Here is a 19934-nt window from a genome sequence, read left to right on the forward strand (position 1 = left end):
GGTTTATAGTGGACATGTTTCCCTTTGGGGAGGGGGGGGTGGTTAACGTCGATCTCAGATTCTTTTCAGCTCCTTCGTAAGGCCATTTTAAAGTAAGCCAAATGGATGCGTTCGATTTGTAAAGCCACTGAACCACCTGAGGATCCAGACAGCAGTGCCCCCTCTTGTTCAAGTGATCATGGAAGCAGCATAATTCTTCAGGGCTAGCTGGAAACATTTACTTCAAGGTTTGGGATAACACGAGTGAGCAGTTACTGCAAATCAATTTGGGATAGTCATCGATGTATCTGGAAGAAATCCATACTTGCTAACAAAGTTACAAGTCGCTTTGAAATGGGAATGGGTGGTGGGGGTGGGCAACATAATTGTGACTCTTCCCAATCTTAAGCGCCCCCCTCAAAGAACAGCGGTTGCAGAGCCAAGATAATGTCAGACCTGTGGTGGAACTGGAGCATAGAGGCATGTGGAATTTATTTTATTTTCCCAGGTAATCTTGTGAGTGTTTTTGTTTTTAATCCTATACCACAGCCTGAATGACTGCTTTGGGGTGGGTTAACTAAATGAAGGGAGAATGTTGGGTGGTTGTTTCGCTCTTTGCCTTTTCAGTTCGCTGTCTTCCAAGCGCTTAATGCGAAACCCAGCTGAAGTGGTCAGCTGTAGCTCCTGAGTAAGCATTGTTAGCACTTTCACTTTGGAATCTTGGTGCCAAAGGTATTTGAATGCTTTTAAATTCGAAATCTACACTTGTAGTCCTATGCATTTCATTGTAAATCTGTAATGTAGTTGGAGAGGTTCTCCTTTTTGAATTTTAATAAATATATGGTGTCATGATGATGTTTTGGTATATTATTTGGGGTGGGGTGGGTGTGTTGGCCTTCTCTCTTTCTAATTTTCAGGTACGGTTTTAAAGCACGCCACTTTGTAGAGCACTGAGGCAGCTGGCGCTTGGTAGCCGCTTGGAACGTGGAGCCGATGAGTCAGAATGGCCCTTTAGATGTCTTGACAAGAAGGAACCATTTGTACTTAAGTAACAGGCCCAAGCTTGTACTTCAATGCATTCTATGATATGCTGCCTTATGGCATCTTTTTGGAAAGATTCGGAAATAGTCGGGGTTTTTCTTCCTCGATAGAAAATGCAAGTGCCTTGTGGAAGTTGTTGCTCTCTTAGTTGCAGTTTAAATGGACAACCTGTGCCTCTTGGAAGGATTCGAATGGGTCGAAAGTCGAAGGTCAGAAGCTCATGGTTTCTTTTGATTCATGATGTGGAATCCCATATGTGAATAGGGGGGGGCTGAGGAGATTTTGGAGGGGGGGTGTTTCTTGCTTTCAATCTTGCAGTCTCAAGGAAGTCTGACGGAGCAGTCCGGCTATGAAGTGTGGCGACCAGAAGTGCACCGTTCATTTGAACAGCCGTCTCCTTGTACCAGGCAGGAAATTCAGGCTAGTTCCTAGATTTTAGGAGGTAATGTGATTCTTCAGCCTTGGCATTAGTGCCTATGCAACTGTGTAGGTAATGTCTTGACTTCAGGCTCTGAATATGTTTCATTATATTAGTGCAGTCGTGCAACTGTGCGACAGCCCCCATTGGGGGAGAGGCAAGGCTTGTGCAACTGTGCGGCAGCCCCCATTAGATTGTGAGGTAGTTGCAGTTTGTGCAACTGTACAACTGCAATTCAGGTAGGCTTAAAGTTGTACAAATGTGCAGCTTAATGTAATTTTCAGTGAGGCAGCACAACTGTGTTGCTAGTAAACTGTTTAGTGTATGGGTTGTTGGTTGGGGGGGGTGGGGTGGGCCTGTGTATTCTAGATTCTTTCCTTTACAGGCTTGTATTCGCATCCAAAACAAAGACTTCAAAATGAGGTCCAGCCAAGTTGGTGTCCCCAAACGTGGAGTTCATAGTAAGAGTTATCAAGTTCGAAGAAACCTGCTTAAATCCATTGCTTTTGTGCTATATTCTTTTGAGGTGAGGTTTTCTTTTCTCATAAACGTTCAAGGGAATTCAGTTCCACATGCAACGCTAATCAGCATTTGCATTATCACTGCCTTCAGTGTCGCTTGCATCTTTTAACACTTAATTCAATCACACAAAATCATGCAATTTAAGATGTTTGCCTTGGGGGAGAATGTGGGGAGGTTGTTTGTGTTTCAGATCATTTTCGGCTGTTGCCCACTCTGGTCACATCTGCATCTCTGTGCAAAGCTGTCTGTGGGAGCTGATGGCGAGTGAATGGCCCTTGAATGAAGAAGTTTCCTCTTGACTACCTGCACCTGTTTGCTTGTCCTAAAACCTGAAGCACTTGATGTCCTTCGTGGAGATCCTTCCGTGTGCTTTTTGTGGGCCCCCTTCCTTTTTCCCTGTAGTCCTTTTAAAACAGGTGAAATTTCCCATGTTGCAAAACAAATGCGAATGCAAGAACCGGCTTCTGGGATCGGCTAACTGCGAGATGGATCTCTGGCAATCGGTGGGAAATCACTTGTCTCAATTTAATCACACGAAGTCTTGTCATGCAAAGCATTACCATGCAGTTGCTTCGGTAAAGTTAAGTAACCTCTGCTCTGAATTTGCATGCACATTGACATAAACATGCACCTTACACTTGGTAAAATCTTAACTGGTATCTTAAACCGTGCGTTGGGGACTTTTTGGGTTGGGAGGGGTGGGACAACAATGTCTTACTATTTTTTCAGATACACTCTTTGCAACTCGCTTGAGGAACGTTTGGAGTACACCCCGGGTCCAGAATGGTCTGAACTTGTCTCCCAGTTTCATCGGGTTCCTGTTTGCCGTAGCGGACTTGCTGGGTTGGTTCTTGGGGGAGGTTTTGCATTTCAGGGAACTTGGTTCCAGTAAGGATCCCTTTCCTGGCCCCCTACTTAAACTGAGGACGAGGCTTTTGGGACACAACAGTGAGTTGGTTTCTAGATCGTTCTTGGAGCACTTATTTGGAATTGTTCTTAAGTTGGACCCTGGTATTTTATGAAGTGTGTGTGGACTGGTTTGGGACACATCTGTTTGGGGGGGGGGGGGGTGAGTAAATTCTCAGTTTATTCTCCCAGCAGCTCGTCTCAGGAATCCATGGTGACATGAAAAACCGTCGTAACATGAAGTAGTGTATCATTTCCTTACCCTGGTATTTAGACTGACGCTTTGACTTGAACAAATGGGGACATCGGTTGGGGGAAAATGGCAACTCTTCTCTAGTTTTCAAGTTCGACATGCAGCAAGCGCTAAAATGAGAATTCAAAAATGTGGGTTTATGGGTTTTTCTTTTCCTGGGGGAACAAGCACTGTCTTGTTCCTCCAGGTTTTGCTTTTTCTCCTCTTTATAGAATGCCTAGTTTTAGTTTAAGGGAAAAAAAAAAAAAGCAAAAGACTCCAGTGGTGGCACTCCTGGTTTCCAGGATGGGGTTCAATTCCCTGTGGTGTCTTTGCTTTTAAAATTGCTGCTTTTGAGGAGATGGTGAGGTGTGCAGGACCTTTGGTCATTCCAATTATGAAATCCTTGTCATTTTCATCCTACCAGTTTATGGCCACTTGGGAGAAACACATTTGTAGAATTCTAGGTCCAGTTACTGAACCTTTTGAGGAGGGCTAATCTAATTTGACTTCTGTTGTATGGTGCAGCTTATTTCAGGGGAGAGTCTGCAGATAAGCCAAGCCTATGAAGAAGGGAGGGAATCTGGCTTGCCAGGAATGTAGCTAAAACTGCATTTGATGTAGGTGCCTGTGCAAAAGTGCTCCCTTTCCACAGTAGTGAGTTTTGCTGTTTACTAAATACATGGTTCCACAGAACGTGCAATTCTGCATTTCATTGATAAACTTTAGCCCCCGTTCAAACAGCTCTAGTGAGCACGCTAACAAAACCTTTCCTTATTTGTTGTTTATCCACTGATGCACTAAACCAATCAGGGCACAAGAACTTCACAGCCGCTAAATGCCACTGACACACCTACCCCCAACCTGCTGGCAGTCAAATTTTTATTTTAACCCCCTGACAAACTGTTTGCATATTATAATTGAGCGTGATGTGTGTTTATGTACTACATGTATAGATGTATGTCTTCTGTATTGTCTTAGCATTTTTTTCCTCTTGCACATCTTTACTTGTATTCTCTCATTGTCATATTTGTGTTCTCGTGGGATTGTATGGAAATAAAAATTCTGATTTTGATCATCTGAAGTGCATTGGCCATCCAGCTGCCCCCTGTGCTGGTAAAATCAACTCTACAAAAGGACTGGTGTTTGACACTTGATGCATCACACCTGAGGATATACACGTAATTCGGTTACTACTAAAAGTCTTAACGCTATACACCAGGGGTGGACAACCCTGATCCTGGAATGCCAGTATCCAGTAGGATTTCTGTCTTAATGAGCTTTTATCATGTGTGGTTCAGCAGAAACCAGGTAAGGTAGGAAATTTGCTGAATACCAGCACTCCGCTGTCGGTTGCCTATGTTTTCTTGACTGACTAAACCTCTCACCATTTCTACACGTTCTCTCCTGTCATTCATACAAGACTGTATTTTGTGAACGCCACTGAGGGCAATATCTGACATGAAGCGCGATTTGACTTGATTGCATCTAGAAAGTGCTGTGGAGAAGTGCACCAGCAAGAAGGGTATGCGGGAAAGCAAAGTGCGTAATTCCAAATCCACCCCATCCTCTGTTGGCAAATGTGATGGGTTTGCATCTCTTGTCAGTGATGTATTTTAAAGAGTAGGTTGGCTATCAGCTCTTCTGTTTTAATTGCAGCTGGAGAAGCGAAGCTGTTCTCACCACTTCATACATGCTAGCGGTGAGCAGTACTTTCTACTTGCTTACTCAAATGTCTCCCCACCTGGTGTTAGAAAAAAATGTTTTTTTGCTGTTTTCAATTTCAATTTGGCAGCATCTTAAACTCCAAATGGCTATTTTGACAAAATTCAGTCTTGTCTTTTCTTTTAACCTGCATTACTGCATTGAGACAATCCTCATAGAGAATATATGACATTTATCTGAAAATAGACAAGCTAATTATCAGTTCAGCTACTAATAGAGCTGCCTTTTGGCACTGTGTATGTTTTAAGGGCAACAATGTAAAATAAAATAACCTACAATAGTTGGTAGATGACAGCCTGATCTACAGGATCTACCCCGATCATTAGTCCCATGGATTACATGTGGCAGAAGATCAACAGGTAATTTTATCTGATGATAAGCGATTCAAGGTGAAGGCGTGGCTAGAGACTAGTGCGCTAAAGGATAGAAATTAGAAAGTTAATCTGGGTGCTATGAACTCAAATCTTAGCCTTGACGGCTATATCAAAGCAGTAATAAAATCTACATTTTGTCATCTTGGGAAAATAGCAAGAATCGGCAGTATCTTATCCAAACAGGATGGGTGTGTCACCAGTAATGCAACTGCTACTTTGTTTATAAATCACTTAGTGGCTCAGGATCAGGATAATCGAGATGCGCAAACTTGCTAGGCCACTTACCACTTGCACCAGGGGTGTCAAACTCCATTCCTGGGGGGCCAGAGTCCTGTACAGCTTGGTTCATTCCCTGTTCCACCACAAATGATTCAGCTCAAGAGCTGTGTGGTAATTGGCACAAGGACTTGAATCCGGTGTGTTGAAGGAGGGGAAACCGACCCCCGGGACTGGAGTTGGGCACCCCTGACTTACACAAAGGGTTCCAGTTAATGTTGTGCAAGAATTTCATTGGCTAAAATGATCACCTAAGGGGGTGGGGGGTGTTGACGGTAAAGCTTATCGACAAGGAGGGCGTCGGTGGCAGATGGATCAGGACAGGTAAGTTTGATCATTTTCATCTTTTTTCCCAGGGGTGTCAAACTGCAGCCCGGAGCCCTACACTTTTTTGGGTTTCCCCTCATTTAACACACCTGATTCAACTCCTTGTGCTAATTACCACACAGCTCTTGAGCTGAATCAATTGTGGTGGAAGAGGGAAAGAACCAAGCTGTACAGGGCTCCGGCCCCCCAGGAATGGAGTTTGACACTCCTGCTTTATGCAATCAAAATGTAGACATCAGTGGCCATCAAAAAAGGCATCACTTGTTAAAAAATATTGTTCCTCAGCCTGGTGGAATATTTTCCAAGGACCAGGGGTTGGGAACCCCTGAAGATCAGTGAGCTAGTATTAGCTATCTCAAAATCCAAAGATTGAGACTTTATTTAGCTACCATGCTACCCCAACTTGGAACAGACTACCCAAAGATCTTGTGCCCCAACTGCAGCCATTTTAAAGACCAAACTACAAAAACACCTGTCCTGTTCTACCACTGATTTTTCTCGTGTTTTTTGTTCTGCACTTTCTCTTTATCTCATATTATTTTCAGTGCTTTTTAATGAACTGAAAGTTTGTCTATTTCAATATGTTTTAATTGTGTATTTAGATGGATATGCATTTTATGTAAAGCACTTTAAATTACTTCTGTCAGTATCTGTATGTATGCTAAATAAACATTCCTAGAGTTCCTAGTCAAATATTACATTGCAACTTTAGTGTACATCACTGCATGAACTGGTTTGAATAAGAAGGGGAACTCTTTCGTACTTGTGCTCAAGACCATGAATAGAGAGCACTGCTGCTTGGGGAATTGCCTGATAAAGCAATATAATGTAATGCTGAGCTGTGTAAAATTTATTCAAACAAATAACCTCCTTGGCTGCTGTACGCGGTCTTTGACAGAATTCAAAGTGTAAATTGCAACATCTTCACTAAAAGTGATCAGCTGTTAACAGTCAGTCATCAGCAACAGAAATCAAAGGATCTCAGTTAGGCTGTTGGATTTAGAGACATGGAGGGAGCTTGAAACCGAGTTGATCCTCCCTTGGATCAAGAAGACAGATGAGGTCTCTAGATTAATTTATAAAGATTCAACCTGTGGTGAAGTTCATGGGACAGAACCAGGAGTTGCAAGAGGGATTATATCATCCAGCTGGTTTAGGAACATTTGAGGAAGCTTCAGAAAAGCCTAGTCTGGGGCCTTGGAGAGTGAGGTCTGGTCTGAGCTTTTCGACAGGCTGCCACTGTGATCTTCACCAGAAAAAGCAAAGATGGTGGTGCAGGAGGTAGTGCTATTGTTTGGCAACCGGAGGGTTGTAGGTTCTAGCCCTGGTTCCTCCTGACCCCATCAAAGTGTCCTTGAGCAAGACACTGAACCCCATAATGCTCCTGGTGTGCAGGTTGGTATCTTGCATAGCAGCCTCCGCTACCAGTGTATGAATGGGTGAATGTGAGGCATGAAATATAAAGTGCTTTGAGTACTCGTAAAAGTAGAAAAGCACTATATAAATGCAGTCCATTTACCAATCGTCCTGTTATGTCACAAAACTTTCTGTGAGCCACTGATGCTGTCCAATATATTAATTTATTTGCAGAATGTCCTGATTAAGCTTGTAAGTAGACAAATAGCCTAAAGTTCTGTAAATATTTCCTATTATTTCCTAGGGACAAGCTGTTCACTAATGTGCTGAAAATCTTACTTCTGTTAAGTCAAAATACCTTTGAATGCTTGGAGAACTGTACAGCAATCGTAACTGAAAAGCCTTGAAATTTCTTTCTGTTTCTACCTCTCACACTTGTTGATGGCCCTAAATCCTCAGTGGAGAACTCAGCTGAAGGTCACAGGGCATGATGGTTTTCACTGTACTGCTCCAAGCTGATTTAGTGTCGATGTTATTAAGGATCACGATACACCAGCTGTAAGTCAGTTGCTGAGAGAACAGTAACCCAAAAACCTATACAGAAAGAGATCCCCTTGCCTTCAAAATGTCAGAAATAGTCTCTGATAATCAACGATATTAAGGCCAAAGGTGATTAGTTTCATGGGAGTGGCCTGGGGGTCATTTAAATAGGGAAAATGAAGGTAGTCACAAAATTAAAATGTATATATTTTCTTGAACTACACAAAAATTATGGCTATGACATCTTGTTTATGTGTTTGGGAAAACAATCCCCAACTGCCTTTGTCACTGATTTAGACACAAAGACCAAGCAATACAGAGCTGTCATTGTGTTTGTGAAAATTAAACCAAACTAATAATAATAGATATCTAAATTAAAGACAAAATATATTCATTCTGTACTGAATAGGCGATAGATGACTGAGCCAAACTTGCTACCGTGGGAAGGGGGCGCTTTTGCGCAGGCGCCTCCATCAAATGCAGAACCTTCTCCATTTATCTGGGTCCTGCGGTTTGATGTAGTTCCTGCACAGTTTGGCACCGCCGCCCCCTAGCGGCGACGGCGCACATTGCATCTGCGCATCCAGCGAGCTGCCTTCATTGTCATCGTATGTGTTTATGTAGCCGGAACAGGAGGCGAGATGTGGTCCTTCTTCGCCCGGGATCCCGTCAAAGATTTTAATTATGAAATTTTGCCGGATACTCAAGAGCCGTCCGGCATATGGACTCTTCATCGCGGGAAGCGGAAGGTGAGGAGACGGTTGATATTTGTGAGGAGGCTGCTAGCTAAACTAGTCAGCATTCAGTTTGAGGCCTCGTTCAGTCATAGGTGTAGATTCAGCGCTGAGCTCCGTTTGGGAGCACTGTGCTTGGAATGACATGACAGTGCTAATTACCTTTATACAACAATATAACCGGAGTTTTAAAACGATTTCGCGTTATATAGCAGTCAGATTTAAAACCGAATTAGCCCGAGATCCATCCGGCGCAGGCGCGTCTCAGCGCCACGTCGCCTGCTGCTGGTGCTCAAACTCTACACATAACTACACATTTCTTCCCATTATCGTATAATTTACAGTATATCACTCTAAGCAATGTTCGATCGGGTTTTGTTTCCTCATAATTTATCTATTGATTTACAAGCACCTGATATTTTCGATTATGTCTGTGGGATTTCTTGTTATAGTGACCATGCGATGACGTAAGCCACCATACTTTTTTCTGTTTTAATTGCGACAAATTCTAGCGACCGGAAATATAAGTTGTATTCATAATGTGTCAACACACTGAACTATACCTGACGTATAGCTTTAAGTATTAAATATCCCTAAATGATTTTTTGTGAAAGTGCACCTCTTACCGTGGCTTAAAGTAGTTACCCTGTAAACATAGATGTGCTGAAACACACAAGGAAAGATCGGGGTACTTAATCATCAGGTGCAGGTTGGATCAGTAGAGATCACGTAACACCAACAACCTATTGTCAAGTGTCTGTTTATCGAGGTGGTGGTTGAGTATCTCTTCATCTGGTGTATAGAGGTGTATAGCTGCGATCAGAAAATGAAGACACCATTGTTGATGTGCTCAGAGTATGTATGTGACATGAATAGGCTGAGGAGGTCTGAACACCTCTACGCCAGCTTCAGTGTCCTTGGATTAGATGCATAGAAGGTCTTATCTTCTTTGTCCTGGTTGTCTGCTTTGTCTACTGAGTTTAAGGGAAATGACAATAGTATCGGTACAGAATGCTTCGGAAATTTTGCCTTCTGCTTACATGGAATGTGTTTCTCGGCGGATTCCCTCTGTCCCCTGGCATTTCATTTTGCTGGACATATGCTTGCATTAGCCATTCAGATGGAGGACTTACTAACAGAATGCCCTCCCCCTCCCCAGACGACGGGCGAGCCCGTGTCGGTATTCATGTTTGAGGTGACGTCAGGGGCAGAGGAGCAGACCCAGCTGGCCAAGGCGGCGTTCAAACGCATGAAGACCCTCAGGCACCCAAACATCCTGGCCTATGTGGATGGGTTGGAGGTGAGACTCCGTCGGCCTGTCAGATCCTGCCTGTGTGCTGCAAGGTGTGTAAAGCCAGTTTGTAGAAGCTCTGTTTTGATAGCTGTGGGCAGTATTCTGTATCACCATAACTGCATCGCGAGGACATCTTCAGTAGCAGGAATCCACACATGAAATGCATTATCTGACAAGAGTAACACAATTCGCTTTCAGTATATTATATTATATTATAATACATGACAGATGACTGCAGTTAATCAGCACCAAAGTTCACGTTCCTCTGTCTGGTGTTAAATTATTCGTTTCACCACCCCCGTGTTTCTTGAACCGTTCGAGCCAGTGTAGGCAGTTTCTCTCCGTATGTTTTTAATTATATGTTTACATTTATTTATTTAACAGACACTTTTGTCCAAAGCAGCATACAAGTGAGAGAAATAGTACATTCCAGCTAGGCTGAGCTTCCAGTGAATGTCCAGCTTCAAGTGTAAGTAGTTTTGGAGTAACATATTCAGTGAGCCGAAAGTGCATCATTCAGGGACCACAGGGCAGTATCTCAGGCATTCTTGGAGCAGGTCCTGAGATGTTTCTTGAAAGTTGAGAGGGAATCTGGCAGCTTGTCCCGCCATTGGGGGGCCAGACATGAAACTGTATGCATCATCAGTGTGAGGCCTTTTCATCCTGGGAGAGTAGGCCTCTGGCTTCTATCTGTGACTCTGCCGAAAACACTTAACGTTTCTCTTTCTTTGTCAATCCCCCTTTCGCTTTCTGAAGACGGAAAAATGCCTGTACCTGGTCACGGAACCTGTGACCCCACTCAGCGCCCACCTGAAGGCCCAGGCTGAGCGGGGGGGATCTGGGGAGCTGGGGGTGTCCTGGGGGCTCCACCAGATAGTGGTGAGTTGGCAGAAAGGAAGAGAAGAAGATATGTGCTCCAATTGGGACTTCACCATTTAAGTTGACTTGTTATAGTGTTAGTTTTGTTTCTCTTTCTTCCTTAATAATACTTCTTCTCCCCCCCCCACAGAAAGCATTGAGCTTCCTTGTGAATGACTGCCATCTGCTACACAACAATCTGGGCATGTGGGCTGTTTTCGTCGACCGAGCTGGCGAGTGGAAACTGGGGGGATTGGATCATGTGACTCCCGATCAGGGGGACGCCTCGCTGCCCCCCAGGAAGTCTAACCCCGATATGGAGAAGTACGACCCCCCAGAGGCACTGACCAGCAGCGGCAAGACTGGAGAAAAATGGTGAGAGTGATTAGATGCGGGAACTTGTGGTAGGACAGGAACGCGTTAGTGCCTAGTGACTAGGCTGGGAGTAAAAGAAAAGTGTTATGGGGGGGGGGGGGGGGGGTTAACCCAGATTGGTTGGTATTCATGGCTAGAGCACCTGGGGGCAATCCCACACAGATATGGGGCAGGGGGTGATAATACTACAGAATTGTTCACTGGACCTCTGTTTGATTAAGGCTGATGTTTTTCATTGTATGCAAGTACTTTTATGGATGTTGACAGCTAAATTTGGAGCCTAAATCTTTAAACCTAAGTTCTGGTTGTCCGTTTTAGCGTCAGACACAGAGTAGGTTCGCGGCCTGTGTGACTGAGTGAGACACTGGTGTTTGGCAGGTCTGGGGACGTGTGGAGGCTGGGCTGCCTCATCTGGGAGGTGTTCAATGGGACCCTGCCCCGCGCCTCTTCCCTCCGTTCCCTGGGAAAGGTAACTTTCAAAATGCCGGCTACTTTTCATTAGCTGATTTGGGTGTGTAGTAATGAGGCCGGAGACTCGGAGTTGTGATGTCACAGACATAGGCAGCCCCACAATAGCCATCTGTCTGTTTTTCCTTTCATTAAATTTGCGAAAGGGGCGTCGGTTCACCTTACTCCAAGGCGGCGCTGTCTTAACTGAACTGTACGTCCTGCAGTGGACTCCAAGCCAAAGATGATCATGACATGGCCAGACTCACACTGCCAGATATATGCAGTTTTAATGATAATTGTAATGGTTTGAAATCCTTCCCCGCCCCGGCAGATACCCAAGCCGCTAGTACCACACTACTGCGAGCTGGTGGGGGCCAATCCCAAGGCCCGGCCCAATCCGGCCCGCTTTCTGCAGAACTGTCGTGCCCCTGGCGGGTTTCTCAGCAACAGCTTTGTGGAGAGCAACCTCTTCCTGGAGGAGATCCAGGTTTGCCGACCTGCTTTCTGTGTGCCTGTGTGCTGTCCTGCAGTGGACCGGTGTGCTTTGGTGCCTCGATACCCTTGTTTACATGTACACCGTCTGCCAGAGTCCTGCATGTCTGTCAGAGTCGAGTTCGTTTCCGCGATCCCGTATTCTGCTTGTTCCCAGCGACCGTAGTGTCTCTGCCCCCCCCCCCCCCCCCCCCCAGATCAAAGAGCCAGCGGAGAAGCAGAAGTTCTTCCAGGACCTCAGTGATCACCTGGACTCCTTCCCCGAAGATTTCTGCCGCCACAAGGTTCTGCCTCAGCTGCTCACGGCCTTCGAGTTCGGCAACGCCGGTGCCGTGGTCCTGACCCCGCTCTTCAAGGTGGGCCCCCCCTCCTGGCCGGGACTGTGCCATGTGTACCCTGCAAATGGCAGGACTCTGAACCCCCGTCATCCCTACGCTTAGCAGCAGGACAGTTTTGATCTTTCATTAGTGTTTCTAGAAAGTGTCTCCACACTGGAATGTTGCTCTGAAAGTTAGGACAGTCAAAGTCTGTTTCGAAGAGTGCTGGGTCAAATCCCAGGGTTGTCAGAGTGATTGGCCCCTTAACTCCCAGCTGCCCTAGGAATTGCCTGACCTTGCTTTCACAAAAAAGTATGTCGATTTGGATAAAAGCATCTCATAAATACAATATATTATGAAAATATATGTAATGTAAAAACAACTTATTAACAGCATTATTGTTAACAAATCACAATTAAAAGAGAAATTATCTGTTTGTCCTTGTCAGCTGCGACTAGTCATGTAGATTTTCTTTGCAGTGGTGTGATGTAATTTGCGTAAAAGTCCTACTGTTACCCCCCAGCCAAACCAAGCACTGGTGCACTTAGTCAGGCGAGGTTGGTAGGTGCTGATCCGAGTCTCTCGTCGCCGCGTGTGAGTGTCACTGGTGTGACTGCGGCTTCCTTCTGCCCAGGTGGGCAAGTTCCTGAGCCACGAGGAGTACCAGCAGAAGATCATCCCGGTCATCGTGAAGATGTTCTCGTCCACCGATCGCGCCATGCGCATACGGCTGCTGCAGCAGGTCAGGAGACAGGGCTTAAAAATACCAACCGCTGGCAGAAACGCAGTAACCGATCAGGCTGTCAGTAGGGGCCGTTTGCACATTTCCCTATTTTCCTTGTTCTACTGTTTTACAAATTTATTTACTTGTTTAGTTTTTTACATAATAGCTTTAATTGCCATATACAAGCCAGGTACAAGGAATTTGGTATAATTGGTTACATTGAAGTAAAGTACGTAAAATAACCATCCAGCAAGTATGTACAAGTAAGCAAAACGAGTCTTTTGGATAAGGTGAAATGGGACAGATGTGCAAGAAATACTATTGCTATTCCTATACTTTAATACTTTTACTGCATTCCATGTATGAAACATACTATATGGAGATTATTATTATTGTATTATTAGCAAACCCGTTTGATTGCCGGCGTCCGCTGCTGCATTCTGTACTGCTACGCATCTGAGATAAACTTTGATTGGATTCAATCACTCAAAGAGCATCCGTGACATTCGCTGCCTTCTCCATCTTCATCGTTCTCCACCCCTGATGTTCAGATGGAGCAGTTCATCCAGTACCTGAATGAGGCGGCTGTGAACTCGCAGATCTTCCCCCACGTGGTTCACGGCTTCACAGACACCAACCCCGCCATCCGAGAGCAGACGGTGAAGGTGAGCGCCTTCCCCAGGCCGTCGGCCCGGCGCCCTGCATACAGCCGAGACCCTAAACCCACCCCTCTGCTCTCCTCAGTCCATGCTGCTCCTGGCACCGAAGCTGAATGAAAGCAACCTGAATCAGGAGCTGATGCGCCACTTCGCTCGGCTGCAGGCGCGAGACGACCAGGGTCCAATCCGCTGCAACACCACTGTCTGTCTAGGCAAGATCGCCCCCTACCTGAACGCTGGGGTAAATGCAGCATCCTTTGTAACTGGAGTACATAAGCAACTGGATTTTTTTGTTTTAATCATACAGGAGGCACTGAATGGTTTATACCATGAAAAACGACCTACTGTTTGGTTCTGTATGGTGAAATATCTGTATACTGGGGTATTCATGTTTGTGTCTATGTATATATAAAAAATGAGTTAATGGTTCAGTTAATTATTTTTATATACTTTATATCAATTTATAGCATTTGTATTCTGTTTTGATTATTGATTAGCTACATTGATTATTATTACAGATTTATTTACTCACCTATTTATGAAGTAATATGGGGACAAGCAACCACATGACAGTGCAACAGTAGTACTATTAGCACAGTACAGTAGTACAGCACAGTAGTACTATCAGTGCAGTATAGTAGTACTTTCAGTGCAGTATAGTGCAGTAGTAACTGTGTGTTTGCTGTCCCCCAGACACGGCAGCGGGTGCTGGTCTCAGCCTTCTCCCGGGCCACCAAGGATCCCTTCCCTGCCTCTCGGGCCGCCGGTGTGCTGGGATTTGCCGCCACACACAACTACTACAGCGCGGCAGAGAGCGCTACCCGCGTGCTGCCTGCCCTCTGCACCCTCACCGTCGACCCAGACAAGAGCGTGCGGGACCAGGTGAGACCCGGCCTGCCCCCTCATTTTCAGGTGGCGAAGTTCAGCTGTGGAGTTGGGGGCAGGGGGGCTGGGCTGTGTCATTAATGCAATTACAGGAGAAACAGATCCGACCCCCCCACAGTACAGCAACTGCCTGACTGCTTGGGTTTATTCCGGAATCATTAAGATCATCCCTCTGCTGAGGACCAAGAGGTTTCTTTTGTTCTTGCTTGTTTCGCAGGCATTTAAGGCGATCCGGAGTTTTCTGACGAAGCTGGAAACCTTGTCGGAAGATCCCTCCAAGCTGGCTGAGATAGGTACCACGGCTTTGTCCCTCACCGCGTGTATCGCATCCCCCCTGCAGTGCCGCTTTTTACCTTTTGTAAAACAACTTACTCATTTAACACCAACATTAATATATAAAGTGTGAAAAATGTACTCATCCACACCTGGATTACCAGTCAAAATACAGGGTAATAGGAGAATCTACTGTCTGAAATGTACAGTGTATGTAGTCAGCATAGTGATTATATTCGCTCTCCTTTTCCAAGGTATAAGCTGTGTTTAATCAGTGATCATCTGCTCCTAAATAAGCTATCTGTGATGATCTCATGTCCTTAAGTCCAAATCATACTTCACTTGTCTGCGTGCCATTACTCACAATGAAGGTTGCTCATAAATTCATGCACCACAATATGTCCTAATGCTCTTTCAATGATGAGTTGCACGATTGCTCTTCTTGTACTCTTTCTCCATTGACCTCTGTTCAGTGATAATCAGTGCTGCCACCTACTGAAAGCACCTAGTCATATACTGTCAATGTCTTGCACACGCACAGTCAACACACACCGACGTGCAAAAAGTCCACTAGACCCTAAATCTGAGCCGCATACAGTCTACATGGATGACAGAATTGCCATGATGCGCTCTGTACGTAGACCGGCTTTTATCACTGCATGTTCCGCTGGCCTCTAATCATCACTATTCTTTCTTGTTGCGGCCTCCTTCCCCCCCCGTAGAGAAAGATGTCACGTCCTCTGGGCAGGCCGGGGGGGCGGCGGCTTCGGCAGCCAGCTGGGCGGGGTGGGCCGTCACCGGCGTCTCCTCTCTCACCTCCAAACTCATTCGTACTGCCCCCGGTGGTACGGAGGGCGACAGCCCCAACAGTGTGCCTGTGGCCCCCGTCAGCTCAGGCACCCCCAGTACAGACAAAGGTGAGAAGAGGGGCAGCGTTCTGGGGAAGTCAAGGCAGCCATGTGAGATTATCTGCATGTTGGAAATGTTGATGAAGAATACGTGGCTTTTCAGCTTGTCAGTCTCTCTCGTGTATCAGCAGGATCGGGACCAAAGACGGATGGATCAACTCCACAGGCACCCCCCTCTGCCCCCGCCAGCCACTGGAGCACCTCCAAGGAGGAGGAGGAGGAGGAGGAAGAAAAGGAGGTCACTGAAGACCGCTGGGATGATGAAGACTGGGGCAGTTTGGAGGTAATCATGAAATTGCTCAGAATTTTTCTTTGCTTAAATCCCATACGGTAATAAAAGGTTTGGGGTGTATTTGGTAGCAAACTCTGATGTTCTGACACAGGACACCGAACACTCAAAAACACAGACAGACCCTGATGACTGGAACTCCTCAGATTGGTCAGCAGTCTCGTCTGTTCGAAAGAAGACCAATGAGAAACGTGTATGTCTTTTTGTTTTGCTTGATTTTATGGAAGTGCTTGAGTTTCCCATAGTAAATATATCGAAATCTATTGCTGAGGAATGTTGCTGGGCTGAAATGCTTATTGCATATTACAGGGTAATATTGGCTGTCTGGATTATTTAAGAAATATGAATAGTTGTCTTGCATCTGTACAGGTGGGTGGAAGCTCCGCTGAAGCAGTCAAAAAGCAGAGTTCTGATTGGAGCAGCGGTTGGGATGCAGATGACAGCTGGTCCAATGAAAAAGACGCCGATGGCCAGGGTCAGAGCTCGCCTGGCGACGAGGGCTGGGGCCATGACTGGGATGAAGAGGCCGACTCTGCTGACAGTTTAACCTCCGGCCAAAAGGAGGCGCCAGACTTTAGTAAAAAGAGCCGGCCCACAACCAGCGGCCCTGCAACCTTGCCTGAGGGCACCCGTCTGGCCAGCGAGTACAACTGGGACAATACCAGTGCAAGGGGCTCACAAAATGACTTTTTCTCTGGAATTTCACAGAGAGCGCCCCCTACTGTCACGGTGAGATGGGGCATGACAGTGGAATCATGTCTGACAATTTTTAGTAAAAATGGCTGACTGTGATATATATTATGTAATGTTTAATGTATGACAGGACGTACATTATGTTTTTAAATTGGCAGCTGCAGAGATATATAATGCAAAACATATAATGCAAGGCTTGGAGTGCAATAGCTTGCTTATACCACAGTTACCACACATCTGGCTTACATGTTTTCACAGGAAGACATTATTCTCCAATTTAAGCTAATGACGCATTTATTAGTAGAAACATTTCAATTTTTCTGGTTAATTTAAATTCTATTATGTATTAGTTCTATTTCTGAAATTTTAGGTAACGTTGTTATGGTGCTTTGATCTACTGCTGTGATTCCCCTGGCTCGCATTATGTGCGCAATCATAGAAAATTAACCAACACCCTTCTGAACAATCAGAAGTGCCCCAGTGTTCAGGGAATGTTTTGCCATGTAAAAGTCACCTGCGGTGCATTGAGAAAGTATGAAGGTTGACGACTGGAAATCAATATAATAATCGATGGATTTTTATCATCAGTCACAGAAAAACACAGAGGCGTGGGGTGCGGATCCAGGGGCAGACTGGGGTACGGAGGAGAACTGGGAGTCACTGGACAGTGAACACGGTGCGTTCTGAAAGCCTTTCGCAGTTTATATAGGTCAGTGAAAAACAGCGAAAGAACTTGCAAGCTGTATGCATGCAGTCTGTTACTCAGCATTCATGCTCAGTTATTGTCTTACATCCATGGAGGGTATGTAGCAAGCCAGTCTGCTGTTAGTGCCCCCCAAGCTATAATACTAATGATGATGGACTAATGTGAGGAGTAATCTTAGCCTACCTTTAGATATATTTGGTTGAGAATAGGGTTTAGGGAGAACATGCTGTGCTTAGAGCCAATTTGAAGTAGGTGCCTTAAAATCTGTGTCTGTGTTGACAGGCTTCAGCAAGGCGGATTTGGCCAAGAAGAAGCGCGAGGAGAGGAGGAAGGAGCTGGAGGCCAAGCGGGCAGAGCGCAAGGCAGCTAAAGGGCCTCTGAAGTTGGGCGCCCGCAAGCTGGACTGACAGATGTAGTTGGGAAGGAACAGGAGGGGAGTGGGCGATGACCCAAGGCACATGTGAAGGCTCAGCCGAAGCCTAGCTGTCTCCCAGTAAGGCTGACACAGCTCGGGGGGGGAGGGGGGGGAGACGTGATTTCTGTTTTTCCCCATTTGTCACAGACAGACAGGGTGGTGGGAAGATTGTGTCCAAATGAAAGAGACTCAGACAATGACCTCACAGCAGACGGATTTGAAATCCCAATACTTTTATTATTTCCATTTTTTTTTATACACATACAATATTACTGTTGTAAAGTGTGTAGTATATACTCCTGCTTGTCGGTGAATGGGGATAAAAAGGCCATGTGAATACTAAGTGTATATTTGAGTCACTGTATGTGGTGTGAGCAGATTGCACTGCACTGCACTGCACTGCCCTGCCCAATCGCTGCTGAGGGAGACGTTCATCGCCAACTGCTCTCACATTGCATTACGTTTCACAGCCCTGGACTCGTGGATAAACGCATCACAACAGACAGGTTTTCTGTATATTGGCAAAGACTCTTTGGCTGGGTGGGTGACATGAACATGTAAACAGAAGCAGATTATCAGGGAATGCGGAACATTCTGGTGTTTACCCTGATGTAGAGCAAACATCAGAAATCCACATAAGGACTAGTCAGGCGATGTGTGCCTCTGTGGGATAGGGCTCTGTGCCTGTGATCAGATGGTCACCAGTTCAGATCCCTGGGTCGGCAGAGTGATGTCACCACTGGGCACCAGAGCAAGACTTTAACCCCCAACTGCCACAGGGACTGTCAGCCCTGTCTTGATAAAAAAAATGGATGTCACTTTGAATAATAAGCATCTGCTAAATAACTAAAATGTGAATGTCTGATTATGTAGCTGAAGAGGCATTGACAGCAAAATCGAACTGCTGTTTCCTGTCAGGACCTTTCTGTGGCAGTGTGGGTAATGGTGACTTCCCTTATGCTGTGTGGCCTTTCATGGCCAAGACCAGAATGTTGGAGAGAGGGAGGCGGCCGCTGTGCTTTTATAGGATGAATTATACTATGTATATCTGTACATACAAAATAAACTGAAACAATAAAATCACTTTTTTCTGAATCCCTTTTTTCTCAAATAGAATTCATTGTGCATGACAACATTTGACATTCTGATGTCACCATCGCCCAGAGCAACATGATGTCAGCTTGCAGTAGTTTTGGGGAACACTCCCCTTTTTCGGTGAACGCAAAGCGGTAAAATTGACTGGCAGCAAATAGGTGGAGGATTTCACCAGGTCTAGAAGGTGCTATGTTGTGTAAGTAATATGTCTAATCTACATTATATAATGACCATTATGAATTTGTGAATTTCTGTACACAGTAGGCTACAGAAAAGAGAAATTGCTAAACTCAATCCACACACAAACAACAAACAACCACGACTCCTCTGAGAACCTAAAATGTGGAACCTGATCCTGTGACTGTGGCAGAACCCCATCCGTAATAAAGAACATTTACTGTGCTGCTCCCCCAGTCCAGCGTCATTTAAAGAAACAGACAATAAATCACAGCAGCCAGACCAGTTACTGCAGTTACTTTATTTTACTGATTTAAGCAATAAGATGCCCAGAAGATGCAAAATATTAGTCAGGTTACACAAAGTCAATTATCAAGGTTTTAATTTCCACTCAAATCATTGTCATCATTATACCAAATGATCAGAATGCAGATCTCTTCTTACATTACAATCAATATGAATATGCAAATCAATATGAAGACCTTCTGAGAAGGTTTTGAGAGTGACCCACATTTACAGATTTCCCAGTAAATACTTCAGCAGTGAGCAGTAAGGAAGCAGGATGTCATTCAGGCTGGGTGGGGGCACACTGTTTGTGCAGGTCTGTGCTTAAGCTGACCCTCCACCTCCACTGTCGGGCTTCATCTCACTGGCTGTTCTCCCACCCAAATGTACTGTCATGTGCAGCTCAGCTGGAAAGTCTGAACATTCGTCCCAATGCAAATCGAAGGATGAGTATACCAGCAAAGAAAAGGCCTCCATGTACAGCAGCATTACGTGCCTGCAGAGTCACACAGACATGCACAGAAAGTTGAGACAGAGTGGGCTTCTATAGTCGTTGGTCACAAACATTTCTTTACAGCATAAATACAGTTTAATTGCAATTTCCATACT

General features: G+C 45.2%; 2 protein-coding genes across 3 annotated transcripts in view; one reads left to right on the top strand and one right to left on the bottom strand.

The window, feature by feature from the left end:
- The first annotated feature begins 8192 nt into the window (after positions 1-8192).
- Positions 8193-18555, top strand: scyl1 (SCY1-like, kinase-like 1). Of its 2 annotated transcripts, none has more exons than XM_049028696.1 (18): positions 8193-8445; positions 9590-9730; positions 10481-10603; positions 10734-10957; positions 11336-11426; positions 11739-11894; positions 12097-12255; positions 12851-12958; positions 13492-13605; positions 13685-13840; positions 14293-14481; positions 14702-14777; positions 15480-15674; positions 15794-15948; positions 16049-16147; positions 16324-16683; positions 17236-17323; positions 17636-18555. In XM_049028696.1, exons 1-18 carry the CDS (start codon positions 8338-8340, stop codon positions 17758-17760), a joined length of 2667 nt encoding a protein of 888 aa, XP_048884653.1. In that variant the 5' UTR covers positions 8193-8337; the 3' UTR covers positions 17761-18555. The 2 variants fall into 2 exon arrangements, with proteins under 2 accessions (XP_048884653.1, XP_048884654.1); XM_049028697.1 differs by having other exon boundaries at positions 8196-8445; positions 15797-15948.
- Positions 18556-19393: 838 nt separating this feature from the next.
- The window catches only part of LOC125750609 (phospholipase A and acyltransferase 3-like), an 86093-nt gene continuing 85552 nt past the window's right edge, over positions 19394-19934 (bottom strand). The window contains exon 7 of the mRNA XM_049028703.1: positions 19394-19666. The gene's annotated coding sequence lies outside the window, so the exon portion shown is untranslated. The remainder of the gene's footprint in view (positions 19667-19934) is intronic.

The sequence above is a fragment of the Brienomyrus brachyistius genome, chromosome 10 (assembly GCF_023856365.1).
Source record: "Brienomyrus brachyistius isolate T26 chromosome 10, BBRACH_0.4, whole genome shotgun sequence".
Classification (NCBI taxonomy): Eukaryota; Metazoa; Chordata; class Actinopteri; order Osteoglossiformes; family Mormyridae; genus Brienomyrus; species Brienomyrus brachyistius.

Coding starts and splice junctions, on each gene's coding strand:
- scyl1 (XM_049028696.1), top strand. CDS start 8,338: ATGTGGTCCTTCTTCGCCCGGGATCCCGTCAAAGATTTTAATTATGAA. Junction 12,959..13,491: donor GCATACGGCTGCTGCAGCAG/GTCAGGAGACAG, acceptor CCTGATGTTCAG/ATGGAGCAGTTCATCCAGTA. Junction 17,324..17,635: donor GTCACTGGACAGTGAACACG/GTGCGTTCTGAA, acceptor CTGTGTTGACAG/GCTTCAGCAAGGCGGATTTG.